The sequence below is a fragment of the Sphaeramia orbicularis genome, chromosome 15 (genome assembly GCF_902148855.1).
Source record: "Sphaeramia orbicularis chromosome 15, fSphaOr1.1, whole genome shotgun sequence".
In the NCBI taxonomy this organism is placed as follows: Eukaryota; Metazoa; Chordata; class Actinopteri; order Kurtiformes; family Apogonidae; genus Sphaeramia; species Sphaeramia orbicularis.
This window is the reverse complement of record NC_043971.1, coordinates 5,116,315-5,144,020: the sequence shown is the minus strand read 5'-3', so window position 1 is coordinate 5,144,020 and position 27,706 is coordinate 5,116,315. Positions and strand designations below refer to the sequence as shown.

The following is a 27,706-nucleotide window of genomic DNA, read 5'->3' as shown; positions in this document are numbered from 1 at the left end:
CGCTTGTTCTTTTTACATACTTTTTATTCAAATGGAATATCTTCCTAGACAAAAAGTGTACAGTGCACTTTGTTATCAAGTAACACACCCAAAGAGGATAAGAATAAATAGGATACTTTAATATACAATACAATCTCAGTACACCGTGGAAAAAAAGATGACAACAGTCACATAGTAGAGAGGAAAATCCATGACCAAAATGTGCTTGAACAGTGCAAATAAAATGCTTTAAGACCCTGGAGTCACATGATAGTCGGGTCTGAACGGGAGGATGACGACGATGACGAACGATGAAGAGGTGGATGCAAAAGCACTTTGTGTAAAAACAAAAAGGAGAAAAAAAAAAAGAGGAAAGGTCTCACCCAGCGGATACGGGATCAAATAGAACGGCGTTTTCATATTGCATATAAAATAAAACCAGACGGAAACACTCGAGAATTTACTCTTTGTCAGGAATGTTGAGGATTTCTGTTTTTTTTTTTTCGCTTTACGCAACCGCTTCAGGACAGATTTTCTGCTCTATGTGCGAGAACTGCTTCAGTGTTTATACAGGAAATTAAAAAAAAAAAAAAAGAAAGAAAAGAAAACACACACACATTTTACCCTCTGCAATAAAACGTACAGATCACCTTAAAGCTTTGGCAGCATCACGCACTATCAGCAGGTTCAACGACGGAAAAATACAGCAGCCGAGGCTACAGTCCATCTAATAACAGTTAGTCCCATGAAATATACAAGTATCCCACGTCTTATCTGCTGGTGAGCAAACAGGCTAAAAATAAAACACGCAACATGGAATATGTGACCCTTTATCGTGGGATATTTCAACTCCAGGCAGATCAGATCATTATTCAACTGGACGGGCCTCTATCTCTGTGTTACAGACCTCAGGGCAGTGCAGCGAGGGATTCTGGGAGAAAAGTCATGAGGGAAAACAGGAGGACAAAAGGTTTAAAGGAGCTCGGACGTATGAAGGAGTGTAAGAAACACAAGGATTAAAGAAAAACATGTGATATTAGAAGAATAAAGTCAGAAAATCTGGAGTGAAAAAGTCGAACATGGCAAGAAAAACTAAAAAAAAAAGACTAAATAATATTATGGCAGTTGTCAAAAATCCCAGCTGACCTGAACGCAGCCTGAGAGAAAATAAAGCATAATATTTTAAGACTTAAGTTGCAATATTTTAAGACAACAGTTTTGCATAATATTTCAGGGGAAATTTCAAAATAAAACAGGGATGAAGTAGTATTTGTGAAAAGTCAAAATATTAAGACAAAGTTTTGATTTTCCAACAAGAAAAAAGGTTTAGTATTACTAGTTTTCCAAGTTCCCACCTAAACAAATGCAGCATTGTAAGAGAAAAATAAGGCTAAATATTTATTGAAGCTGAATGAGAATATAGAAAAAAAGACATGAAATTAAGAGAAAAAGTGTCTTTTTCACAAGGAAAAGGCTCAATACTATCTATGGCAGTTGTAAAAATTCCAAGCAGAACTAAATGCAATAGACTAAGAGAAAAAAGGACAATAAAGTCAAGAATAATCAGAAAAATATGAGAATAAAATATATACAATAAGTCTTTAATTAAAAAAAAAAAAAAGACAGATTAAAAGACGAAATCCACTAAAATATGACTAGGTTGTATTTTTTATGAGGAAAAACGCATGAGCTGAAAAAAACACTCCGATCTGAAAAAAGTCAAAATATTATAAAAAAAAAACAAACAAAAAACAAAATAGTAAGCCATAATGTAATAATAATAAAAGGAAATGCTGCATTTTTAAATCAGGAAAAAGTCTAAATATTGCAATATGTCAAAACACAAATGCAGCAGACTGAAAGAAAGTCATAATAGTAAGAAAAAAAGTTGTAATAGTTTGAGAAAAACAGCTGTAATATTAAAAAAAACATTGGATTTTCCATGAGGAAAAAGCAAATGCATAAAACAAATGCAGCAGTCTGACAGAAAAAAAGTCTGTATTTGGAGAATGGAGTTATAAAATTCAGAGAAAACAAGTCAGAATATTTGAAGATAAAGTGTTAATATTTTTGGGAAAAAAGTTAAAAAAACAATAGAAGTTTAAAGGAAAATGTACAAAAAAGGGTATTTTAGGGTGAAAGTTATGAAAACAAAGTTGTAGTTTTAATGAAAAACAAGACTAAAAATATGAGGGGAGTTGTCAAAATTCCCAGTTGAACCCAAACGCAGCAGAGGGAGTTTTTTTTTTTACCTTTTTACTAATAAAACTAGTTTTACGAATTACATACATTTATGAACTCTTTAACCCACAGACTTATGGTTCCATTACGTCTCATTATTTCTACTAATAAATGTCAACCATAAAAAACACGACTTTATTCTTTTAGTATTGTGAATTTATCTGAATTTTGAGACTTTTTCTCTTAATACTACACTTTTACTCTCACAATATCCAACTTTTTCCCTCAAAAACTGTTTTTATACCTCTAATATAATGATCTTATTCTTTTTCAAATACATTATCTGTGGAAATCTTATGACTTTATTCTTGTAATATCCGATTTTTTCCCCCTCAGACGATAAAGTCCAGCAGCTGCACCTTCAGTAACACATCCCCACCCACGAGCGAGTCTAAAACCTGCCCACGTCTTTCATCTTTCTGCCTCCGGTGGAGTGAAATATCCCAGGATGAACCTAATGACACACAGTAACCCTGAACGAGATCTTTTACACAGTACGGCGAATGTAACATGTATGAACGGACTTAAAAAGGTAGATTTTGCCATAAATACCTGATATACATAATCCCATATCGTTCCCTGTTTAAGGCAAATATGCTTTGAGTTTGGGGAGTGCATAAAGCATCAGTGTTTCTAATCGTCGAATGGGTGCGATTGCATATATATCTACTATATGCTACTCTCCACGCCTTGCAACATGCAACGTCGAAGGTCAAACGCCGGCTGAAAACAAACCCTCGTGATTAGAACCCTAACAACCGTTAGCGGAGGAGTTATCTTAACGTATTAATCTATCAAAACCAACCAGTCGTCTCCTGGTTCCTCAGTGATTTCTAATGACAGCGCTTTCGGAATATAATGCCACCCTACCACCAATACAAAAGCTGAAGGGAAGGCTCTACTCAGGGAACAGATAATAAACATACAATACTCACTGTACATATCGACAACCAGAATACTCTTACTAAGCTCTTGTGTAGTAATAACTTCTAGACTGTTATATCTTCTATGTTACACTTGACAACATTGATATTACATAGAATAACTACGTACAGTATGTCGCCTTAGCTATACAAAGGGTAATATTCAACACGGAGTAGTTTTCCTCTGTGGGGGGGGGGGCGTTATAGAGGAGATTTGGTCGGACCCTCCAACACCTGGTCTATTATCACAAACGCCAATAAGTGACCTGCACATACGGGATGACGTACAGTACATGGTAGATCCTGGTTGGTCGCTCACATGCAGCTAACGTTCGTCGACCGGCCTTCGTCGCAGTCGGTCGTTATTGTCGACCTCACGTGCGAGTGTGGCGGGCGTTCGAGAATAACGGCGACATGTTTACATGCACAGAAATATGCTGCAAACCCGCTGTGGAAAAACAGGATTCGTTGCTCTTTCATTGTAGGAAACCGTATCAGTAGAAATCTGTTCCATAAACTACAAGTTTTCATTGACACATGGGTTAGAAATATTCTCTAGTTTTGTTTTTTTTAAATGTATGTAACGTGTTATGACCTCAAAGCTATTCACAGAGCATGGTCCAACTTCAAACCCCTTCACTTTGGGGCAGATCCATAAAAAACGAGGCGGGAAAAAGATAATTATTGGAGTTTATCTGGTCGACCAGTGGCAGGATTCTTTCCTCTATCTGTGTTTTTATAGTTCTGTCAACAGCAAGAATGAATGTAGACTCACATCTACTTACAAAGAGTTTCCTTTTTCAGAGATTTGGTCATTTTAGTTTTGTTTCTTCTTCTCTCCTGACACTATTTTGCAGAATATCTGCTGTTTCCTCCTGTGCTAAACCCCGTACAAGTCTAATTTGTTTACAGAACTAGAAAAACAACCCAGAGGACTTTAACAGCTCTTGGGCAGAGCTAATTAAGTGAGAAACTCGTACAGTTTAGGAGAGCATTGGGTAATGTTGGAAGTTTAAGCTAATTAGCCACATGCTAGGGTTTTGTTTTGATCAATAGTCAAAGAGCTGCGGTAGAATCTTCCCGGTTTAGTTCCATCATCTTTGGTTAAATTCACCACTGGCACCAACTGAAGCAGAGGATGAACACATGGGTCATAATTTGAGATTTACTAGATCCCAATGATCGAATGGATCATTTACTTTAAAAGATGCTCATCATCAACTGTCTCTGTGATATCTGACAAAAGCCTGTACTCAGATTTCTACAAAGAGGACCTGGATCTGATTTTCCACAGAAGCCTTACTCTCAAACTGAAGTTCTTCTACGTCTCCCTTGTTTTCTACCCTGTACATTATAAGCTCCACTGAGCTCAGAACCGCCAACTAACGGCTCAATCCCAGCACATTACCATCATCTAAGTACAGAACGCGTGCAAATGTCCCATACTGCCCTTTTAACATTTTGTATATACCATTTATATACTCATTCTAAAGTTCTGGTTCATTTACATTAAAAATCTAACATCACCATTATTGCAATTTCCAAACTTCCCCACCTCTCAGGACAAAGGGATGTGAGCTGAACGTCTGATAAGAACCAGAGCCTCAGACCTCCACGTCCCTGTTGTCTGCGGTCATGTGCATGTAAACATGGTCACCGTCTCACCAGGTTTGAATATATATATTTTATAGACTCTGTACATCATTCACATGGGAATTTTCAACTAAAGGGTAAATTTAAGAGCGCGTTACTTGGCCGAGTAGTGACGCCATGTGCAAGCTTTTGCTACTGCTACCGTACTGGACGTTTTCTACACGGCTTATGACTACAAAATCCTGCTACAAGGAAAGCACTAGATCTGAATGATCCTGGTCTGGCACTGTGTAAACATTGCCTTCAGCTCGCTCTCCTGGGCCTCGTTGACGGTGTCCGGTTCCGGGCTCTTCTGGACCTTCGCCACAGCAAAGTTGATGCCCTGGGTGAGTCCTGCCTGGGTGAGGCTGGCCACCTGGACCATGGAGCTCTTGATCTTGGCAAAGGGGGACACCACTCGGCTGCCGTTGCTGTCGGCGGGCGAGGGGCCCAGGCTGCCCTCCAGCTGCGAGGACAGGCTCCTCTGAGAGCCTCCGGACACCGCGGAGCTGGGTTTCTGGACAGTGAGGAGGCTGGAAGTGGAGGTAGTGGATTGGACGTCGAGCTGCGATGGCCTGGGGAGCTGCGGCGGCTCCTCCTGCAGATGCTGGGGCTGGGAGCCTGGGTGTTTGTCAGAGTCTGCCAGGGTCTTGTTCGGCGCCGGTACCGTGGGGTTGGGCGGGGGTACGGCGGCCGGCGGTCGCTCTCCAAACACCTCGACCGGGTGAGTTTGTGCGTCCTGGACAAACTGGTGGCAGTAAGCGTCGATGGGTGTACCAAAGTCAATCAGAATGGCCTCTTCAGCCACGGAGGCGGCCCCGGGGGATTTGTCGTCGTTTTCTTGGGAGCAGATCTCCTGCTTCCCGTCGCAGCCTGTGACCCGGATGACGGACGGGATGTTTAGCTCCACGCTGCCGATGGACTGGGAGCGGCTTCCCAGGCGAGGGTTTGATGCTACGATCCCACAGCTGGGCAGTACATAGTCCACGTTTTCCAAGGACCCGGAGCAGGGGTGTTCGGGGTCAGAATTATAAGAGTCAGAGTCAGAGGAGATTCCAGAGTGCTCGTCTCCCATGTCTTTGAGCCCTCCGGCGCCGGGGTTTCCATCCGACGTCTCCAGGCTGCTGTCGGACTTCCACAGGTTGACGTGCATAGTCGGTTTCAGAAAATTCACTTTCACATCGGGCTTGGAGAAGTTGCCGAGTTTCCCGAAAGGCCCGATGTTGACGTTTGTCTTGGTTTGTTTCACCTTCTGGTTGAGGGAGGAGAATTTGTTGAGAAGGAAGCTTTTACCTTGTGCCAGACCAGAACTACCCTGGACCTGGTCTGCTGGTTTGTTCTGGATCCCCATTATATCCTCATGAGGTTTACTCTGCCGCCTGCAACACACAGAAGAGAAAATGTAGTCACACAGATCTCCTATCATGGAATCAAAACTAAAAGTATAAAACATGCTGACATGGAATTTTGCATTTCAGATGTGTTGTACAGATATAACTGAGTTTTTCATCTGACCATTAGAGAACTGTGCTGGAAAATGAAATGATTTATCAGGATGTGATCTGATAAACCAGTGTACATTGATGACCTTGAACAGTATCTAAATGATCATCGACTACATCCCAGTGATGACTGAACAGTAGTTTTTCCTGAAATGCTCCTCCGTAGAATGACTCACATTTTTTATTGTCCTTGTTAGGATGAGTTAATAACTTCTAAATTAAATGAAAAGTCTGATCAAACTCCGGTGTTGTTTTGGAACACTAAAAGAAACATTCGGTTTAATTTTATTGCTTTTAATTTGTTTGTGTCAGAAAAAAAATCATCAACATAGTTTGTTTAGTTTAATTGTAATGTGTGCTGCTGCTCTTTGGTTTAGAAAAGAAAAGAAAAGAAAAGAAAAGAAAAGAAAAGAAAAGAAAAGAAAAGAAAAGAAAAGAAAAGAAAAGAAAAGAAAAGAAAAGAAAAAATGTAATAGATAAAGGAGAAAACAGGAGGAAAAAAGAAAAAGAAAAGAGAATTGAAAATAAAAAAGGAGAAAATAAAATATAAAAGATAAAGGAGAAAACAGAAGAGGAAGAAAGAAAAAAGAAATTAAATATAAAGGAAAAATGAGAACTGAAAATAAAAAAGGAGAAAATAAAATATAAAAGATAGGAGAAAACAGAAGAGGAAAAAAAAGAAAAAGAAGAAATTAAATATAAAAGAAAAATGAGAATTAAAATAAAAAAGGAGAAAATAAAATATAAAGACAAAGGAGAAAACAAGAGGAAAAAAGAAAGGAAACTAAGAGAAAAGAAAAAGGGCATTAAATATAAAAGAGGAAAAGAAGGGGAAAAAAAGGAGAAAATAAAGAGAAAAAAGAGAAAGTTAAATCTAAAAGAAAAAGAAAATAAAACAAATGAAAAAACAATCACAGTCGTAGTGGTCACCTCTCCAGTTTCTTCTCCACCACCAGCAGGTCCATCCCTGTGGCCTGTTTCGTGATCCGAAGCATCTCTGCGATGCACTGTAACGTATCTGAAACACACAGTTGTACATATTAATGCACATGTACAGTTTAACTGCATTAAAGCCCTTCAGCGGTTCAGCCCTTTACCTTTCCCATCATCCTCTGGGTTCCGGGTGGCTGCTCTCAGGGTGTGGAAATACCCACTGGTGTCTTCGTTCCTGTAATGCAGCCGCATACAGCAGTACTTGGGCCTCCCGAACAGAGTCGGCTCCGGACCTAAAAACAAAAAACAAACAAAAAAACCCCAACTTCCATTTTTAGTGACGTGCTTTCCTTACATGAATCACACGGAGTGAAGATACTGCTGAAAGGTTACTGAGAAACTGTTAAGCACATTTTTGGGAAGTGTTGGTGAGTCAGTGAGATGTGATGTGAAAACCTTTACTTCTGCTTTGATTCCCACTTCAGACTTACCGATCTCAATCTTCTCCAAACCCTCCAGGTTCAGGCGTTGGTACTGGTTGACCTTGTCCGCTTCTTCATCATAGCTACAAACAAACATAAACATAAACATGAGCGGATCCATGAAAATATCTGCAGTGGAATGTTTGATGTATTTAAGCTGACACTCACTAAGCGATGTAATAAGCCTTGTCAGACAGAAGCAGCAACACGTCCACGTCTTTGTTGTTTGCGTCGATGAGACTGGAACGAAACCAAGAAAAATCAATAATTCATTTAAAAGCTGATTTCATCCAGTAACAATGTCAGGTACAGCAGGTTTACTTTTTTTTAAATTCTCTTTTTATTGAAAGAATTTAAATTTTTACAAACATTGAAAAATTACACAGATACACAAACTATATTCATCCAGAGTGGGTGTTAAAAAAAAAACCCAAAAAACAAACATTTACAGCAGCTCATTATTGTCTTGGCATACAGGATTTCAGAAGCAATGTATAAATAAACATTTTTTAAAAACATAAAAACATTTCTCCTTCAGAGGATTTTGGGGTTCATATTCATGCAGTCATCTCAGCAAAATCAGGTCTCCAAGGCTTCACATATCTCACCCATCCCTCCCAGTGTTGCACAAAAAAATTCATCTTCAAATTTACGATGAAGGTTATTCTTTCCATCCTATAAATTCCCATGGTTATGTCGATCCAATTATTTATTATGGGTTCTTCTTGTGTCATCCATCGTTTAGTTATTGCTTTTTTCGGTTTGCTTTTTTTTATGTATGTCTATGTGAAGAAGTTCAAATAAAATATAAAAAGAAAAAGAAGTTGATTTCATGGATATATTCTAATGATCCAAAGTTCTAGTGTGTGAGATGACACGAAATATGACACACTGATCCATTAAATCAGCCCTAATTCAACCTTTAAATGAACGTGAAGGAGCTGCAAACATTTACTGATTAATCAATGTTCATTATCCATTCATAAATTTGAGTCCTAGTGTTGTGATTCCACCTCAGACTAGTTTTTATTCCAGATTTTCACAATTAAATGAATAAACTCCTCATTGTACATTCATTTCATAGAAAAATTAATAAAACAATGTGATTGAGATGAAACAATTATAGAGTTAATGTTCGCTCTTTTTTTGGCCATTCTGGAGTCTGTTCTGGTTCAGTTTTATTGGTTATGTTGCTAATTTACTGTTTAGTTTTCTTAAAATTATTTTGTTTATTATTTTGTGTTGATACTCTTTATCATTTTGTTCATTATTCTACATACTTTATTTTGTTCTCTTTACTGATTAATTTTTTTCTGTTTATTTCTTATCTATGTTATCCTCTATATTGAAAACTTTGATTCTTTTCTGTTCATTTAATTTAATTATTTTATTCTTTTTTTTACCCATTGAATTTCCTTGTCATGGGATCAATAAAAAAAACACATAAATCTATCTCATCTAAGTTATTACTTTAATTTCACTGGTCTACAAGGAAAATGCTTCCAGAATAAAAGTAATGAAATTTTACCACATGAGAGTCACTGATAAAGAAAAATCAAGTCAAAAATGCTGGTTGGCTGAACTTTCCAAGATCCAGCCTTGGGTCAAAATGTGAAATTCAAGAATTAACAAGAGAATGGGTTTGACTCAAAAGGAATATTTGTCTCAGAGCTACAAGATCTACTTCAAAACACTGTCTGCACATTAGAATACATTCACTTTACAGGTTCTATTTAGTGGAAGATTTATAAAACTATTATATAAATGTACATAAACCAACATATGTGTAATAACACTTAATCATATACCTTGAAAACATCAGCAAACCAGCACTTTTGTCATTTATTTTCCAATTAGTCTTATTAAAATTCGTAACATTTAGCACATTTAATTTTTGAAGCAAATCATTTCTAAAAAATTGTAGACCAGTGTTTTCTGTTTGTTTTGTTTTAAAGGTGTTATTAATTTTGTTGTTATTTTGTTTATCCTTGTCAATAATTTTGGTAATTTCATTGATGTTTTTGTTTATTTTTGTACATTTAGTGCTTATTCTTCATGCTGGCTTTGACAATATAAAAACAAAATGAACAAAATATGCTTAGTGCGGATTATTTTGATTTATTTTCATCAGGAAGTGAAGCCGAGTCATACGTTACAGACACCAGGATCCAAAATGCACTTTGTTTTTTAATCAATAAATTAATGACCTACTTTTTCTTCATCTTCTGATTCTGAATTTTTCACAAAGTTTAGACATTTTATAATTAAAGCAACTGATAGATTGCCCTATTTGTTTAATTTTAATGTTGTTTTTTGGCTCCCTTTTCCCTCTCCCTCAAAAGGCCCTGCCACAGTTGTACATAAGAGTGTTTTCTTAATCTGTCTTGCCTGGTTAAATAAATGGTCAATTGAAAAAAAAAATAGTCAAGAGACTAATCACTAATTAAATCAGCCCTAATTTTATCATTCTAAACCGTTGTCCACTGACCTCATGTCACAGTTGATGAGCGCCCAGCCTCCGTGGAACTTCTCATCTTCTGGCAGTAGAAGCTGCATGTACGTCTGCAGCAGGAGGCTGACCTGCTCCTGAGCTCCTCTCTGACTCTCCTTCTCTTTCTCCTCATGTTCCTTCTCTTTACTGAAGATGGAGTAAAGGTCCTCGGTCACTGGCAAACCCATCATGAGGTCTGCAGAGAGAAACAGGAAGGGTTTTTACAGTAGCAGTGGGTCTGGGTACAGGCGCTTATGTCTCAACCTGGGCTCCACATACGATACATGGACAAAAGTATGTAGACATGTTGAATTCAGATGTTTCTTTTCTTTTTCTATTGGGATAAATATCATTGCATTGCACACAATATTGTTGTTGATAAACTATATGGACAAAAATATTGGGACATATGTCTACAGCTGCAAGATGTCCTGTTCATGTTGATTTGAGATAAAAACATTAATATTTCCTTAAAGTTTAATGTGAGATTTTTCTTCCTCAGTGAGATGTGAAGAAAGTAGTTGGTTAGTTGTAGTAGAAAATTATCATTTACAGTCAGAGCAGGAAAAATATTTAAGAAATTTAAAGGTAGAGCATTTAAAATCATAGTCATGGATTAAAAAAACAAAACAGAATCAATGTTGAGAGAAATTAAGTAAAAACCTAGAAAAACTCTGAGGCATTTTAGAAGCAAACATAATTTAAACCCAACTAACCAATGCAATACAATGATATTTATCCCAATATAAAACTATATTAAAACAGTTGTCATTACTGTTTTGTATCCCAGACCCGTTAGAAAAGAAACACCTGAATTCAACGTGTCCGCATACTTTTGTCCATATATATGTATCAGTATCTGTATGTTTCGTACCAATGACTGCTTGTCTGTAAGCGTCTCTAAAGCGGTTCAGGTAGTAGCGGTTGGCAGAGTTCACCCCGTCCTTCATGACACCTGCCAGTTTCCTCTCCCCCGTCCTGGTGAAGTCTCCCTAAAACAACAAACCAAACGGTGTGAAACACACATAACAATCCGAGGTGAAACCAGGTCACACAGTCGTAGATGTGGCCTTACCTTGAGCGCTGCTGTGCCGGCGTATTGTCTGCTAATGGTGTCTCCGTTGTTCGCCCACATGATCTGATAAATCCTGTAACATTTAAGAGGCAGAGGCTGCTCTGGAGGCATCACACCCAGCTTCTTCAGCTGTAGGAAGGAAATAAAAGCATATAAACAGGCTTGTAGTCACAGCTAGACATGAGTTTACACACAGAAAATATTCCCTTTTTTAATTTATTCTAAAAACAAACAAAAAAATCTAAATACAGGTTTGATGAAACCAAATTTCTGACTTTTCAAGGCATGTTTGGCCAAATTTCATTCCTTCCATTCACATAAATAATAGTCTAACAGGCCTCATAGTTATTGTGTTCAACCAGTCTCAATCATTACAACTAATTACACATTTGACTAATTCTGTACAAAGATTTCCAAAAAAATATAGCAATATCATTTACTGTGTCTGTGGGATTAATAAGACCTTTGAGTGTCAGATTTAAGGATTAATTATACATTTTAAGGAGGGCTAAGGCCTTGATTTTGAACAAATTCATGACTTTTTACGGATCCATAAATGAGCCGTTTACATGACTAGTGAGAGTTCATCTTCCACACATATTCCTTGTAGCAAGCATCCATTTATTCAATGTTTTTCATTGTGTGAACTCAGCCTTCTGCCCTTTAAAAAATGTCTAAAGGTCGTTTTTTCAATAAAAACCTGCTGCTATCAGCTGTGTGTCAACCTGCACTACACCCACACTTTCTTGTACCGTATAGACGTCCATATGACCCTCATAAACTGGAATAACATGGAGTCATCTGCATCAACAGCTTAAATTGGAAAAAGGCCTCAATCAGAATATCTAAACACTACATACTATTTACATGACACCAGTCCAATTCTGAATAATATCATCATTATCATTTATGTATCATAATTCCTTTTTTATCTATTTCTTTCTTTCTTTTATATTCTATGTATTGTCTTTTTTATCCTCTGCTGTACTGTGTCCCAGGGTGTCATGAAAGGTGCTTTTAAAATAACACTTATTATCATTACTATCATAATAACAGAATAACGGTAGAATATGTGTGTGGATTTTTGATTGTTTGGCTCAATTTCTATTATCTTCAAAAACTCCAAATTGTTCAAAATATCCTGACAAAAGAATCCAGTCTGTTTCCTGTAAAACATTTGCCACTGTTTGTGTTTTAATGTGGGCCAAATGTGTATTCTCAGTATGTTGGAGCTCTGATGAACAAATAAATGCAGATGCCAGTATAATCTGATATGCAAATACAGTAAGCTCGCGACAAACTAGCAGATTCAAAGGCTTCATATGACAAAACTCACATAAATATACTGGTAGTTGAAGGATTTGAAGAAGTCAGTGATGACAAATATCAGAATTAACATTTAAAATGATGTATACATTTGAATTAAACAACAGAGGCGGACGTGAATGTACTTAAATGAAGGAACAATATCCACCTCTACTTCCTTCAGTGTTCAGCACAGTGCAGTTTAGTATCACACACACACTACAGACTATCATCTGTCACCTTCACATAGACCCATTATCTATACGTCCTTGAGGTGAAGTAACTCTGAGTTTGATAAGAAACGGTGCCAGTCTGAAAAGCCTTGTTTACACTTCCAGGTTTTAGGCATATCCAGATATTATGATGATAATAGAAAAAGACACACATGAAATGCGACGAAGAAAAAGTGGTCTAAAATGTATTCATAGCGATTATATGCTCTGGCTGTTTTTATGTTAAGTGCCTTTTGCATATCTCAACACTGATGTCAGATCCAGAATGACGGAGAAGCTGAAGAGAATCCAAGCTGCCACGCCCTCATACAGTCCAGTGGTGGAAACAAGTTTTTACACACCACATGCATTTGTGAAATACTGCATTAAGAATCACTCTAAAGTCAGTGACCTGTACCAAGTATTTTTATTTTTATAGTTTTTGATTAAACTGTTGTTCTCATAACTTATAATTAAATGTTCTTATATCTTATATCATATAATTTGATCGTGTTTTTAGATGTAAAGCACATTGATCTTCTTTGTGTTGGTGTAAAGTGCTATATAAATAAACTTTGATTGATTGAAATATTGGTCCATTCTCCAAACCCCCATGCTCCTTCTGCACATGCGCTGTTCTATCGAGGTCAAAACGGGATATTTCAGCAAATAATGACACACATCCAGGACACGACATGTTGAAACTGTCGAGAATTTAATTTAATATTTTCTTGTTAATTTTGCATGTGTTTGCATCTGTCTGATGCAGCCACGCCTTTTGAAACACAAACATGATTTTTACCTCCGCCAAGGAACGGCGGAGGTTATGTTTTCATCGGGGTTTGTTTGTCTGTCTGTTACCAAGATAAGTCCAAAAACCTTTTTTTCCCAAACTTAAAAATGTTAACAATATCATGCCTGTTACCAAATGTTTGTGTAACACTGTGTGTAATGTGTGCACGTGTAAAAATGAGAAGTTGAGGCATAATATTGTTAAATTTTGACTTATTTTTCTTAAGACATTTGAGTTTTTCAGGTTATTTACATCTTTTTGTTTGGATAATTTGTAAATGTAAATATTTTCAGAATTTTATGCTTTTTATTGCAATAAAACAAAGAGAAAAACTTAAAGTTGTCATTATTTATAGGTTATTATGCTATTATTTTAATGGTTCGGCCCACTGGCGATTAAATTGGACTGAATGTGGCCCCTGAATTAAAATGAGTTTGACACCCCTGCTTTACGACTTTAGGGACTCACCTGTTGTTCCATCACCACACGAGCAACAGCAGCCTGAACCACGTTGGTCCTGTCAAGACAATCCATACAGTTGACTCTGAAGATTCCCTCCTGTTTGCAGATGACTCCAGCCTGGTCCACCCTGATACAGGAAGAGAAAAACAAATGAAACCAAGTTGGAAACAAAGGGTTTATTGTTGTGTTCTGTCAGACGTTACTTACCAGGCCCATTTCATGTCAGTGATGATATCAGAAATCGCATCTGTCAGTATTTGGACGTTCTCAAACTTCATACCTCGGCTGAGAAACAGGATAAGACATTATAAGGAAGTGCATCTACTGTGATATAAAAGGAAAAGTAACACATTTCACTGCAGGGAAAATATGTTTTTGTTCTCTCACCAGTGCTCGTGGAAGTCAAATGACACATATGTGAGGTTTGGGTTGTTGTAGAGTAACACTTGCTTCAGATATGCGTCGCCTATCATCTTCTCCCGTCCACCCTGATCGACTAAGTTAATAATGACCTGAGAAAGACGACAGTGAGAATGAAAAACATCCACAGCTCTACAGGTCTTGTGTATCACATATAAAGTATTTAACATACTCCTGTGAACTCTTAACATTATACTACAGTTAAATAACTTCCATTCTGAAGGCATTTACTAAAGCTAAAGACACTTTCACTGAACCAGACGGCTGAACTGTGAATGGCTGAGATTCATTTATTTCCGCTCTATTCAGTTCAGTTCTATTCTACTGTACACACAATATTCCATCTTATAAAATTCAATAATGGCAAATAATTAAAATATACAGCACTGTGCAAAAGTCTTATTCCATCATTTGCTTTGTTGTTTTTCAGAGCTGAATTACATATTTATACATATGTATTCCTTGTTCTCTTTTCTTTAGATACAACAGGAAAATACAGGAAATGTGCACAGACTTAAAAGACACAAAAACTAAATTAAATGGGCTTTAAAGGTTAAAGTCACAATTTATTGTGACCTCTGACCCCATGACAAGAAGCAGCACAAACAGATAGACACATGTGACATGTTGAAATAAATCTTGTAGAAAACATCAGAAAATTAACGTAATAAATCTCATATTGTCTGAACAAAAGGGTTAAAAAGACATGTTAAGGTCAAAGGGAGGTCACACACTTTGGTTTATAGAAGGTGTTTTTACCCTGATACTTTAATTTTTCCTGCTGTTCATATTTCACATATATCAGATTGGATCTAAATACAGAGACATCCATTGCCTGGCTTTCAGACTTTTCAGTTTGATCCAAAACAAATTTGCAGGTGTGAAACCTCCCGTTAGCCAAACAAACAGACTCTGATTTGATCATGGTTTGTTTCACTTTACAGTGTGAAAACTCTTTTTGAATGGTTCAGATTTTTGGATGATATGGAAGATGATATACAGGGTTATCATCACAAAAAAACTGAAGAAAAACAAGGACATAAGAAGCTGAAAATCAATCCATCAGCCTTTGTTTATGTAACACTTTCTCAGATAAACTGTATCACAAAATCCTTCACACAATAAAAAAGGAAGAAACACAATAAAACAACAATAAAATATGCAATGAATGACAATAAAACAACAATAAAACATGCAATGAATCACAATACAACAACAATAAAGGACCTTATTTCAAAGCTAGATCAAGATTGAGTTTACTTTAAAGGGCTCATATTTCTCTAAACCCACTTTTATTAGTCTTTGGTTCATTTATTTATGTATTTGGACCCTAACAGTTCAAAAAGTTTGAATTTGAACCCTCCAGGTGCTGCAAAGCTATCTTTATATTTGTTTTGGCAAAAATCAAGTGGATTTCTGCAACCCATTTCAAATCCTGCTTAATTTGTTACATCTTATAACTAGTTGCGTCACGACATTTGCACATATAAGGTCAAGACTTCCCATGAACATTTCTCCTAGTACAACATAATTGTTTGTAAGCAGCAGCGGTTGTAGTCCATACTGAAAATATGTCCAAACTCAAAGCTGATTACCTAAAATGTTCAGTTGTTGGTTGTATTAACAAACACAAGTGGCCGAAGTGGAGTTGAATTAATGAAGAATTCAGACCCAAGCATAGCATTTACAGTTTATATAGACCACAAGGAAATGTTTGAAAATGCATCATTCCATTTAAAAAAAGCAAAATTATCACTTCTTTAAAGAACCCCAGGCTCCAGAGACAGAAAATAATGATGAAAGAATGATTCACAGTTGGCTCTTGGTCAGACTATAGGGATAATTAAAAAGCTGTTTCTAGATGAGTGGATTCTAGAGGATACACAGGCCGAAAGCAAATCTGATAAATAAGTATGAACTGAATTAACAACATGCCAATGTCGCAGGATGTAGGATGTTGGTATTTTGATCCCATATTGTATTGTGAAACTAAAACTAACCAGACCAAGAGTATAAAGTTAAAAATAAGAAATGAAATATAGCTCATACGTTCGAGTTGCTCTAATAAAGTCTTATTCACCGTAGTGGATGTTGAAGCTACAGCTACAGGACATAAAATAGTGGCCAAAATGTTCAAATACAGTCTTCTATTTATTTCTTAACCACTGAGTTCCTAAATACATGTTCAAAACTGGTACCAGCTGTACTAATACCTTTGTGAATAAGCTTTAATTTAATACCACAAGGCTTTTATTGCAGTGGTTTTGCACATAAGACTGCACATTACAACCTACATTTAGACCATTTGCACTACGTGCAACCGAACGTGGCAGAAAAACCACAATGAGGTAAATAAAGTTACTACGAAACTAAAAAACTGATGCATGAATGTTATGAACAGCACAAAAAACAAACTGACCTGTTTTGTGTAGAGTTTTAGTTGTTCTTCAAAGTGTGCAGCAAAGTAAGACATGGTCTCTTTCTCCCCTGAAACATCAGAAATATTCACATGAAACTGACTGACACGCTTATGCTCAGACATTAGATATTAGATGGAATAGATTCCTCTTTAGAAACAGTGAATCCCCTGTGTCCAGTCTGTCCAAGTCCCAGTCAAAATATTTGCAACGACACCAAAGAGGTTTAAGTGATGTTATCATAGTTTCACTGACCTTTCTCTATGCGTGGCCGGGGATTGTAACGGTACCCGGCCTGGCTCCAGAACACAGGAACCGAGCCACGAGTCTGCACGAAGGACAGTGTGTGGCTGTGAACGTGGATCAGCTGCTCCGTCTCTACGTAGTTCGCCACATGGCCATCTGTATCCACTCCTCTGCGTTTGTACCGCATCCCTTTGAGCAAAGAGGGAGGTTATTAATATCACAGATCAGACTTCAAACACAATTAAGATGCATTAGTGAAGTTAGCTTAGTTTCACTGACATCAGAGATAAGATAAGATAAGATAAGATAAGATAAGATAAGATAAGATAAGATAAGATAAGATAAGATAAGATAAGATAAGATAAGATAAGATAAGATAAGATAAGGCTTTACTGATCTCAGCATGGGGAAATTTCATTTGGTAGCAGCGAGTTACAAACATAAAGTGAAGGCAAGACAGGCTGAAAATAATAAATAATAACAATAAATAAACAAATTGACTAAAGGTTTGGTGAAAAATATCAAGCTCTGCTCCAAATCATGATGCACTGTATGCTGGCGAGTTAAAACCGCAAGCATCTTCAATAGAAAATAAATAAATGATTTTTACAGCGCCCCCAAGGGCTGTATTCACTTAAAACATTGTCTACAGACGCCATCACTCATTTCTCACCTCTCATGTCATTTGCAAGTCATCTAAATGTTTAGAATGTTTCATCAAAAATGACAGTAAAGGATCAAACATGAGATGAGACAAAACAAAACTGTAGATAAAAAAGCTATGAACTAAAATGTTTTTAAGAGTTAGGAGGGTTGTTGCTAAACGGTCAATAATCGCAGATCTTAAAACATTACTGAGATATTTTACAGTTTTTGTGAAATATTAGGAGATGCAGTTCAGGACATAAAGTGTATCAATGTCTGATGTACAGTGTTTGTGTTTATTTTGGCCCCCACTTGTGGCCCAAAAGGTTCCACTTTGGTAGGTAACTAATAAATCACAATAATAATACAATAGTAACAATTAAAAATTCTGTTTATAAAGTATTTTTCATTCAAAAGAATCTGAAAGTGCTACAGAGAAAAGAAAATCCTTGAAAAAAAAAATTTTTTTAATTTGAAAAAAAAAAAGGGCAAGTTTAGTGAAAAAAAATGTGGAAAAATGTTGAATACAAAATAAATGTCAACTGCTGCATCCCCAGCTGATAATAAAATGATGTCTTATTCTTCAGGTTTGAGGTCTTTTTCTTTTTCAAACATGCTGATACACAGATGATAGTACACATATGATTTATTGGTAGCAGTGAAAACACTATGACCTTATGACCTCCACCCTCTGGATTAAAATGGACAGGTGACCAGGACTGTACCTGCACGGTGGCGGCTCCGTCTGGAGATCAGGGCCACAGTGAACCGGGGATGAATATCATCGACACATACGACTTCTTGTGGCGGCGTCTCCGGGCTGCTCCGCTCCTCGTCAGATGTCTCGTTATAGTTCACCACCAGTTCCTCCACTTGTACAAAACCCTGGATGATCGGAATCACCCAGAAGTCCACGTCTGGGACCTGGAGCGTCCAGAAAGAGGAACATAAAGTGTAAAAAGGTGCTTGCAAATATCTGAATGAGATAGTCTTTCACTGACTATTTTCATACTGTTCAGATAAAGCTCTGGCATTATCAGTTCAAACAGCAGCGACGTTTACACTCAGTAAGGCCAGCTGTACTCTGAGCAGATAATAACAATGTCAAAGGTCTGATGGTTAAAAAATAAAGTGCAAACAAATAATTAGCAGTACCACTGCACTAAAACAGAGATGTCAAACTCATTTTCTTTCAGGGGCCACATACAGTCCAATTTGACCTCAAGGGACCAGTAAAATAATTACACAATAACCGATAAATAATGACAACTCCAAATTTTTGTCTTTATTTTAGTGAAAAACAAAAAAAATTACATTAAATTATGAAAATATTCACATTTACAAACTGTCCTTTCATAAAAAAGATGTGAATAATCTGAAAAAAATGAATTTTTTAAAAAACAATATGTGCAATTTTAACAATATTATACCTCAATTTAGCATTTATACATGTGCATTACAGATCAGATCTACAAAGGAACAAAACATTTAATAACAGGCAGAATATTGGCAAAATTGCACTTTATTTTCTTTAGACATTTGGAGTTGTCATTATTTAGAGGTTATTATTCTATTATTTTATTTGAGATCATAACTGGGCCATATGTGGAACCTGAACTAAAACATTTGACACCCTTGACTGTTAATATCTACAGTGTAATTTTTGCACTTTGCAAGTCACCCTACAGGCCAGATTGGAACCTTTGCAGGCCAGTTTTAGCCCTCGGGCCACATGTTTGACACCCTTGCACTAAAACCTTACCTGAAGGTCAATTAGGTCCTGAATCATGTGTTTGTTCCAGAAGAATCGGTCATCCACCTTTAACAACAACAAATATTACAGTCAGTCTCAATGGAAGCAGCTTTTAATAATAAAAACATGAGGACTAAGTGAAGCAGATGCTTTGAACCTGTTTCCACAGGGGTAGGCTGGACTTGTCCGAGTCCCCCTGACGCTGCACACTGTTGGTCAGGTCGTAGGTCATGCTGTAGTAGAAGGAGTCTGAGTCCATGAATATCTTGTAGAGTTCATCAAGAAGCCGCCTCTCCAGACGCTCCTTCTCCTTGTTTTCTTTGACCTGGAAGGCAGGGGAATACTGGATTGGGTGGTGAATAGAAGAAAGCAGTGAGTCAAAGAAAAACAAGCAAAATCTTAGAGAGTTTCAGAGCTTTTAGGAAAGAAAGACAAGAAACCTAGTGTTGAATTGTTGTAGAAGGACAGAAACAAATACCTTCTTCTTGATCGGCCCACCAACGTTAGATTTGATCTGGCTTAAAGTTTTCATCAAGAATTTGGACTCATCAGGAGACTGGGCTAGTTTCTCCGGTTTGTCGATTCCAAAGTGATGTTTCTTGCAAAGCTGAAAAAAAGCATCATTCAATTTATGAGCTTTTACAAGTCTCAACAAAGTGCACATGAACAATTTGTGTAATACTATCAACTACACAGAGCCAGAAACTAGAAAACACTAACAGGACAACACAGCTCCTGTTTTCCTACAGTCAAAACTCTAAAGTCTACATCAGGCTACAGGATGTCTAAGGACACAGTCTGCAGGACTACATACAACAGCAGGGAACGCATCCTATCCTAGTCTCCTCCCCTATTGTATTACTCACTTGAAAATATTCTGTCTCACCATCCATGAAGCTCCCCTGAAAAACTGACATCTTAGCAATATTTCTTGAAATAACACTGGTCAACAACAAATTTATTGTTTAAGTTTTATGAGCTGATTTAGGATCATTTTGGTGTGCTGAATCCAAAAATCACATTAATTTTGCTCAATCAGGTCAACTTTCTGAACTATGCTACATATTGGCTTTTTAACATTTTTGCTTACATTTATGGGCATTTTCATATCCCTGCTGCTGAGCATTCGAGGGGTTCGAAGAAACGAAAGTTCATGCCCTGAATTTTGCACAATGACGATTTAATGTTCAGTTTACATGTACTTACCTTTATCAATATCTATTATTCAATTTACAGGAATTAAAGTTTGTAACACTTAATAAATACATCCTGTTAGAAAATGATTATTTTCTCTTAAACCCTATTTTGGGTGAGAACTATGTAAAAAATCAACTGATAAAGTCACAAAAATGTAATCAATTTTGTGAGAAGATCAAATTTTTCAAAATCAAATTAGCAAAAAAACCTGACCTGATTGAGAAAAACAGATGTCATTTTTGGATTTAGCGGTGCAAAATGGTCCTAATTCAGTTGAAAAAACCTACACAACTCGCAAAAACAATTTTTTTGTAACCCAGTGTAATTTATACTGATAGTGAACACAATTAAAAGCGCTTTAATAATTAGTGCAAAGATCACAGAAGCAATAATTCAGGCACAAGAGAGAAAAAGAGAGCAGAATGTTTTGGACACTAAACACTAATGAGTATTAAAATGGAAATAATTTCTGTTTTTTGTTTGGGTAAAGTTTCAGAAATAATCTCCACACATTATCACACGGTTCAAATATGTGTCAGATGATGAGAGAAGCTGAGACCATGATGAACACAGAGATCAGGTCATGTAGATTCATGAAAACAAGTAGAATTTAACTGTCTGATAGCTTCTGACACAGATGACAAGGACAGAATCTCCTGTAATTCAATGTCCTGTTGGTTGTCAAAGGCAACGTCTAGAAATCAGGCAACAAACACAATCGGCAGCAGCATCTTCTCTAAACATCTGTGTTTTTAGCCATTTTCATTAAAACACAATCTCAGAGTTTAAAACGGGATAAGCAATGTTTCCAAAACTCTATGCTTGAGATTAAAAGTGTGGATGCCAGTGTAAATATAGGAAAATGTACAGTGTGTTTTTTGTTTACAAAGTACAACCAGGTAAACTTCCCTCCGCTGTTTACACCAGTTGTTCCCAAACTTTGCCAACTGAACACCCAAAAGAGAAATGGTGTCTCCCAAGAACCCAAGAATGTATTATGTGAGATAAAACCTCATTTCTTTAGATTAAAATTAATCCAAGTTTCAAAGGGTTTACATGTCTGTTTGATGCAAAATATAACACGTACAAATGAATGAAGATGGAACTTCAAGTCAAGAAAATCAGCAAAATTAAAAGGACAAACATGAACAAAATAATCAGAAATGAACTAAATAAATAAGGAAATCGGATAAAAACAAACAAAATAAGGAGACAAAATGAACAGAATAAATACAAAAATGGACAAACATGAACAAAATAATCCAGAAAATGAACAAAATAGCCAAAAATAGAAATAATTTACAAAATAAACAAAGGTAAACATGAATAAAATAATCATGAAAATGCACAAAAATGAAAATCTACAAGAAAAAGGACAAACATAAACAAAATATTAAGAAAAAACCCCCAAAATGAACAAAAAATAGAAAATTAACAGAAATAAATAACAAAAAGGACAAACATGGACAAAATTTTAATTAAAAAAAAGACAAAAATTAGCAAAATAAGATAGAAAATGAACAGAAAAAAAATTAAAAAGCGATAAACACGAACAAAATATTAATAAAAAAAAGACGAAAATAAACAAAATAAGAGAAAATGAACTGAAAAAATAACAAAAAGGACAAACATGAGCCAAATATTAATTAAAAAAAGACAAAAATTTACAAAATAAGATAGAAAATGAACAGAAAAAAATAACAAAAAGGACAAACATGAACAACATGCAGGTCTAAATGCAGTTCTATCCCACACATCTCTAACTACATTCACTCCTCTACATGACTGGATTTTTACACAACAGCTTTCTCTTATTTTGTCATTGAATAACCATCTGAAAACACTCCACAGATTTTGTCTCCCTGATGTATTCAAAGACTGTAATTGATATTCCTGGGATATTGTCTCTTGTATCTTCCTTTCACTGCCTTGTTGTGTCATATTTTGTGCATTTTATCAGGCATTGTTTGGTGACTTTTTGTTGTTATGCTGTGTGTTCTTGGCCAGTTCTCCTTTGAAAACCCCATTTCATTCTCATAGATGTCCCACTTAAATAGGTAAATAATTAAATGAAATAAACATGTATTAGTGTGGATGTAGCCTCAGTGTTGTTGTTTCAGTATCACACACCTCCAGCTCCAGCTCCTGAGGCTCTTCGTCAGACAGTGGAATGACGGCGATCTTTGTGATTTTGTAGACTTTGTGGTTTCCGGGTAAGTGGCCTACCAGTGCTTTCTGCCGGATTAATACAAGGCCAAGAGGAAGATCTGCAGAGAGGAAAAAGCAAAGACGTTGGTGGGAGGAGTTGCATGATGGGTGCAGAATTCCTCACATTCTGAAAGGTGTGAAGGCACCAGCTGCACACCGGCCAAAAAGTACAGATTTATTTAATAAGGCAGCATAAGACATCTGGTAAATAAATATTTAAATCAGCCTCACATCCGTAATTTGATAGAATAACAACACATACTTTGCACAGTGGTGGTACAGCGTTTAAATCCTTCCATCATCAGCTGAATCATCATCATCATAGATACACACATTTATCTCACAGAGGCAGAAAATACAAATGCAGATGATTTGATATGTTTGAAGGTTACCTGTGTGGAGCTGTATCTTCCCTATAACACCTTCCACCAGACCCAGACACACAGGGTTCCATGCCAACAACAGATCTGTGGCTGCAAAATTTAAAAAAAAAGTAAATAAATCAGACAGGAAACATCAAAAGCAGCTACACAAAAACAACAGGAAAAGCTTTCACTTTCACCAAGGCGAACAGGAAAAAAACACTGAGGCCGGATGTTACCTCGTCTGATGTTTATGTATGGTTTCCACCAAACGCCTAATGATTGCACTAGAGCTTAACCTGGGAGCAAAGCAAACAAAGAGTTCCTCGAAATACGCATGTTTTCTGTTAGTGGTTAAATGTTAAGTCAACGCTCTTAACCTTTTAAGCTTCAGGTCAAAATAATCAATACTGAAGGGGAGGTGGGATATTTTACTACAATTCTGCTCAAGGTAAACAACATTAATAAAACATGCATCAAAATAAAAACATCATTTAATGCATTTTGAGTGAAAACATTTACACGACTGCTGTTTGGCAGATATGGGACGAATTCTTAGGGCATCTAAACTGAACATAAACTCTCTAAAGGGAAAAGACACAATATTAGCTTGATTTACAGTTTTTTTCTCAAAAAGAAATTTTTAAAAGAAGGGATTTCTGCAGATCTTCATGCATGATGGCCTTTTGTTTTCTGTGTAATTCTACATTTCTGGTTTTTCCTTGTATTAAAACACATGTATTCACTGTTTTCTTTGCACTTTTTCACATTTTTCCCTCTAGTTGTGGTATTTGTATTGTTTCATCTCATCATGTTTTTTCATATCTGAGGTCTCTCATCTACATTTGACACGGTTTTGTTGATGCCAACATTTATAAACATATCTTCTATCTTAACCACGAAGATAAATTCACTTGATCTTAGTCTTATGTATTTATTGGCTCTGTGATCTAATTGTTTCCTCCACCATGTTGGAATGAAAGTTTTTTTGAAAAGAAAAAAAAACAGCCCTTCTTTACTTCTATACTCTGATTAAACTCAAAGCAAAGACAATTGCAAGTCGTATGATTAAAGACGTTGTCATTCGTTTATAGAAAAACATCAGCCTGTTTCCATTTAACCAGGCCAAGTGTGAAGTCACTTCTGGTCATGGAAGAACTTGGTAACCAAAGGGAAACCAGGAATGCTTAGCAATGGTGATGGATTATACATCGTGGTGGAGAAAATTAGAAAAATGTGAAGGGTGTGGCTCAGGGTGGTGAACATCAACTGTAGGCAGCTTCAGACAATGACTCTTCCTGTTCCACCAGGCAGAGAATTCATGTACAAGGGAACCGGCTGTGAGGGCCCCACAGGGTTGGTGTAACAGAAAGAAATACTAAAATAATACCACAACTTCCCTGAGAAAGTCTAATTTCATGGAAATACTTCAGTGTGTGCCCGAGAGTGGTGTGGAAACCCAGTGAGGAGTGGAAACCCTTTTTCCAATTAAATAATGAAACAGTGGTGCAACTAAAAACCTGTTCAGGATGGCTGCACAGCCATACGGCTTCAACCGACACACAGGATAACATGTACAGACTTCTCTTATCACTAATGAAACTCCACTTTGGATTCAGCCAATGTTTCACTTGGAATATGTCCGTTTCCTCACAGTCGACAGTATTTTACAGTCTTACAGTTCTTTTCACAGCAGCTTCCAGTCTCCAGCAACGGAAAGCGTTTTCAGTTCCTTTATTTAAGGACAAGCACCGATATGACTCTGAAAATACTCCACTATGAGTAAAACGTATGCAAATCTTACTTAAGTCGAAGTATGCAGTATCAGCAAAATGCTTGCAAAGTGTGAGAACAGGCCCTGTCAACATTTTACTTTACACATGATGTTTTTTCTGATCATTTTACTGATACATTAATTTGTATTTTGCATTTTTACTGAAATAGTTGTTAAGGTTGAGCTGATGTGACCTATATTACATACAGCTGGTAGTTTAAGAAAGCGCTTTAAGTATTGCCATCCTGTGACCGACACATAGCTCTAAAAAAAACATGAAAAGGACAAAAAACTGCAATCTAACATGTAACTACAGCTGTCAGATATATGTAGAGCAGCAGCATGAAACACAGTATTTGCCTCTGAGATACAGTGACAAATAAAATGTGAATGAGTAAAGTACATGCTTGAGGAAATGATCTTATTTGGAGTCTCATTTCTGTAATGTGGTCAAGGTGTGATGCCAGGAACACTTCCAGACATATGACATTCTTTAATGAGCAGCAGTCATACCAGATTTTTTGTATATTTTCATAAACCGTTTACTTCATCACACTGTATCATTCCATCAGAAGTGTTAATTAAATGTCAGAGCCATCCAGTCCTGTGCTATTCTCCTTTTTGTTGGAGCCTGTTGGGTCTGAAGGGAAGGCTGTCATGTGTCAGTGTGTAACACAAGGAGCAAGGCAATAACTTTAGAGTCTGTCTGGGGTGTTGGCACTGCCGGAATGATGATTTCAAGACTTAGGAATGAAACACCTCGACATTTTGACCCCTTTTTCAGTGGGAAATCGGGTTGTACTACTAACACAGCTGGATAATTTCTGGTGGATTAGTCGGTACCGTTCATTACAGGATGAACGAATGAGGGGGATTACAGACAGAAGTGTGTCAGGTGCAAAGATATCAGTGAAATAACCTTAACTATGTACACTCAAGTCGACTAATCAGCCTGTTCTCCTTGTGTGCTGTAATAATGAGTGTTAGTTCCAGTAAATAGCCGGCTCCAGTACACGGAGCCGTCCTCCAGTACGTACCCGGTCTGACCGTCATGGTCCCGTCTTTTCGGCTGCACCACAGAGCTCGGTCCCCGCTCTGGAGAATGTAGTCGTCTTTGGCTTGGAATAGCTCCATTTTGCCCCTTTAGGTTGTGTGAAAATAAGTAACCGGCTGGCTAAAGAGCCAGGTGCGGGTAATGACCAACTTCCACGTCCTGGAGGTGTACTGTAGCTAGCCGGACAGCGACAGGCTAGCCCCGGTTAGCTCGTCTCCCACAGGCGCCCGAGCCACGGTAGCTAGCTACCTAGCAGGCTAACAGCAGCTGGATGCGTGTCGGATTTGTTTATTCCGCCTCTACGCATATTGATCATCACATTTTGTTTCCACTAGAGAAGCGTCTTTTCCCACAGTCACGGCAGACAGATTAGAGTCGAATCCACATGAGTGAATGAGTGTGAAAGTGTCCCAGCAGATGTTCCGTCCAAGACGTAACCGACAGTTTCCTGCTCCAAACAAAGACACGTGACCCCAGGCCGTCATCACCGGCTACAGGTAAATAAATAATAATACATTTAAAAAATATAATAATGATAATAATAACAATAATAATAATAATAATAATACATTTTAGAAAATTATATATATAAAAAATTAAACAGGTAATTAAATAATAATACATGTTAAAAATATATATCTAAAATAATAATAATAATAGTAGTAGTAATAATAATAATTATAATCATACATTTTAGAAAATTACATATATAAAAAAATTAAAAATACGTAATTAAATAATAATACATTTAAAAAACTATATATAAAATAATAATAATAATTATTATTATTATTATTATTATTATTATTATTATACATTTTAGAAAATTATATATATAAAAAATAAAAATAAAACAGGTAAATAAATAATAATACATTTTAGAAAAAAATGTATAAAATAAATAATACTTATACATTTTAGAAAAATTATATATATATATATATATATATATATATTTTTTTTTTTTTTTTTTTTTTTTTTTTTAAACAGGTAAATAAATAATAATACATTTAGAAAAAAAAATGATAATACATTTTAGAAAAATTATATATATAAAAAATCATTTTAAAAACAGATAAAGAAAGAAAGAAAGAAAGAACGAAAGAACGAAAGAAAGAAAGAAAGAAAGAAAGAAAGATAGATATATAAAACAAAAACCCACCAACCAACAAGTAAATAATGATAAAATAAAATTAAAAATCTATATGAAACAAATATGAATATCGCCAGCTAACACCCAAATAAATAATAATAAAATATAAACATGAAAACATGATGTAATAAAAACAAAAGCACATCGGCATAGGTACATAAATAATAATAAAAAATAAAAAAATAAAAACATGAAATGGAAACAAATGCACACTGGTCATCAGGTAGATAAATTAATAAACAGTAAAACACGAGCTATAAAAACATTTATGTATATATATATATATATATATATATATATATATATATATATATATATATATATATATATTTTTTTTTTTTTTTTTTTTTTTTAACTACAGTGTACAGAGATTTTTAAAAAAAAAAATTCATAAACAGATAAATTAATATTTTTGTTTAAAAAAACTCGTGATAGAGGTGAATAAAT

General features: G+C 36.1%; 1 protein-coding gene across 4 annotated transcripts; it reads right to left on the bottom strand.

Moving 5' to 3' along the window:
• Window positions 1–6: 6 nt before the first annotated feature.
• Window positions 7–26,581, bottom strand: inpp5f (inositol polyphosphate-5-phosphatase F). 4 transcript variants are annotated; one of them, XM_030156241.1, is made up of 21 exons: window positions 26,090–26,581; window positions 23,309–23,389; window positions 22,839–22,975; window positions 20,378–20,413; window positions 19,990–20,118; window positions 19,669–19,854; window positions 19,521–19,577; window positions 18,484–18,682; window positions 17,123–17,302; window positions 16,870–16,937; window positions 14,418–14,542; window positions 14,238–14,315; window positions 14,037–14,157; window positions 11,259–11,387; window positions 11,058–11,175; window positions 10,181–10,379; window positions 7,861–7,932; window positions 7,702–7,775; window positions 7,375–7,503; window positions 7,208–7,295; window positions 7–6,154 (listed from the first exon to the last, which is right to left on the bottom strand). In XM_030156241.1, exons 1-21 carry the CDS (start codon window positions 26,184–26,186, stop codon window positions 4,996–4,998), a joined length of 3,462 nt encoding a protein of 1,153 aa, XP_030012101.1. In that variant the 5' UTR covers window positions 26,187–26,581; the 3' UTR covers window positions 7–4,995. The 4 variants fall into 4 exon arrangements, with proteins under 4 accessions (XP_030012101.1, XP_030012102.1, XP_030012104.1 ...); XM_030156242.1 differs by having other exon boundaries at window positions 19,669–19,836; XM_030156244.1 differs by lacking the exon at window positions 20,378–20,413 and having other exon boundaries at window positions 19,669–19,836.
• Window positions 26,582–27,706: the final 1,125 nt, after the last annotated feature.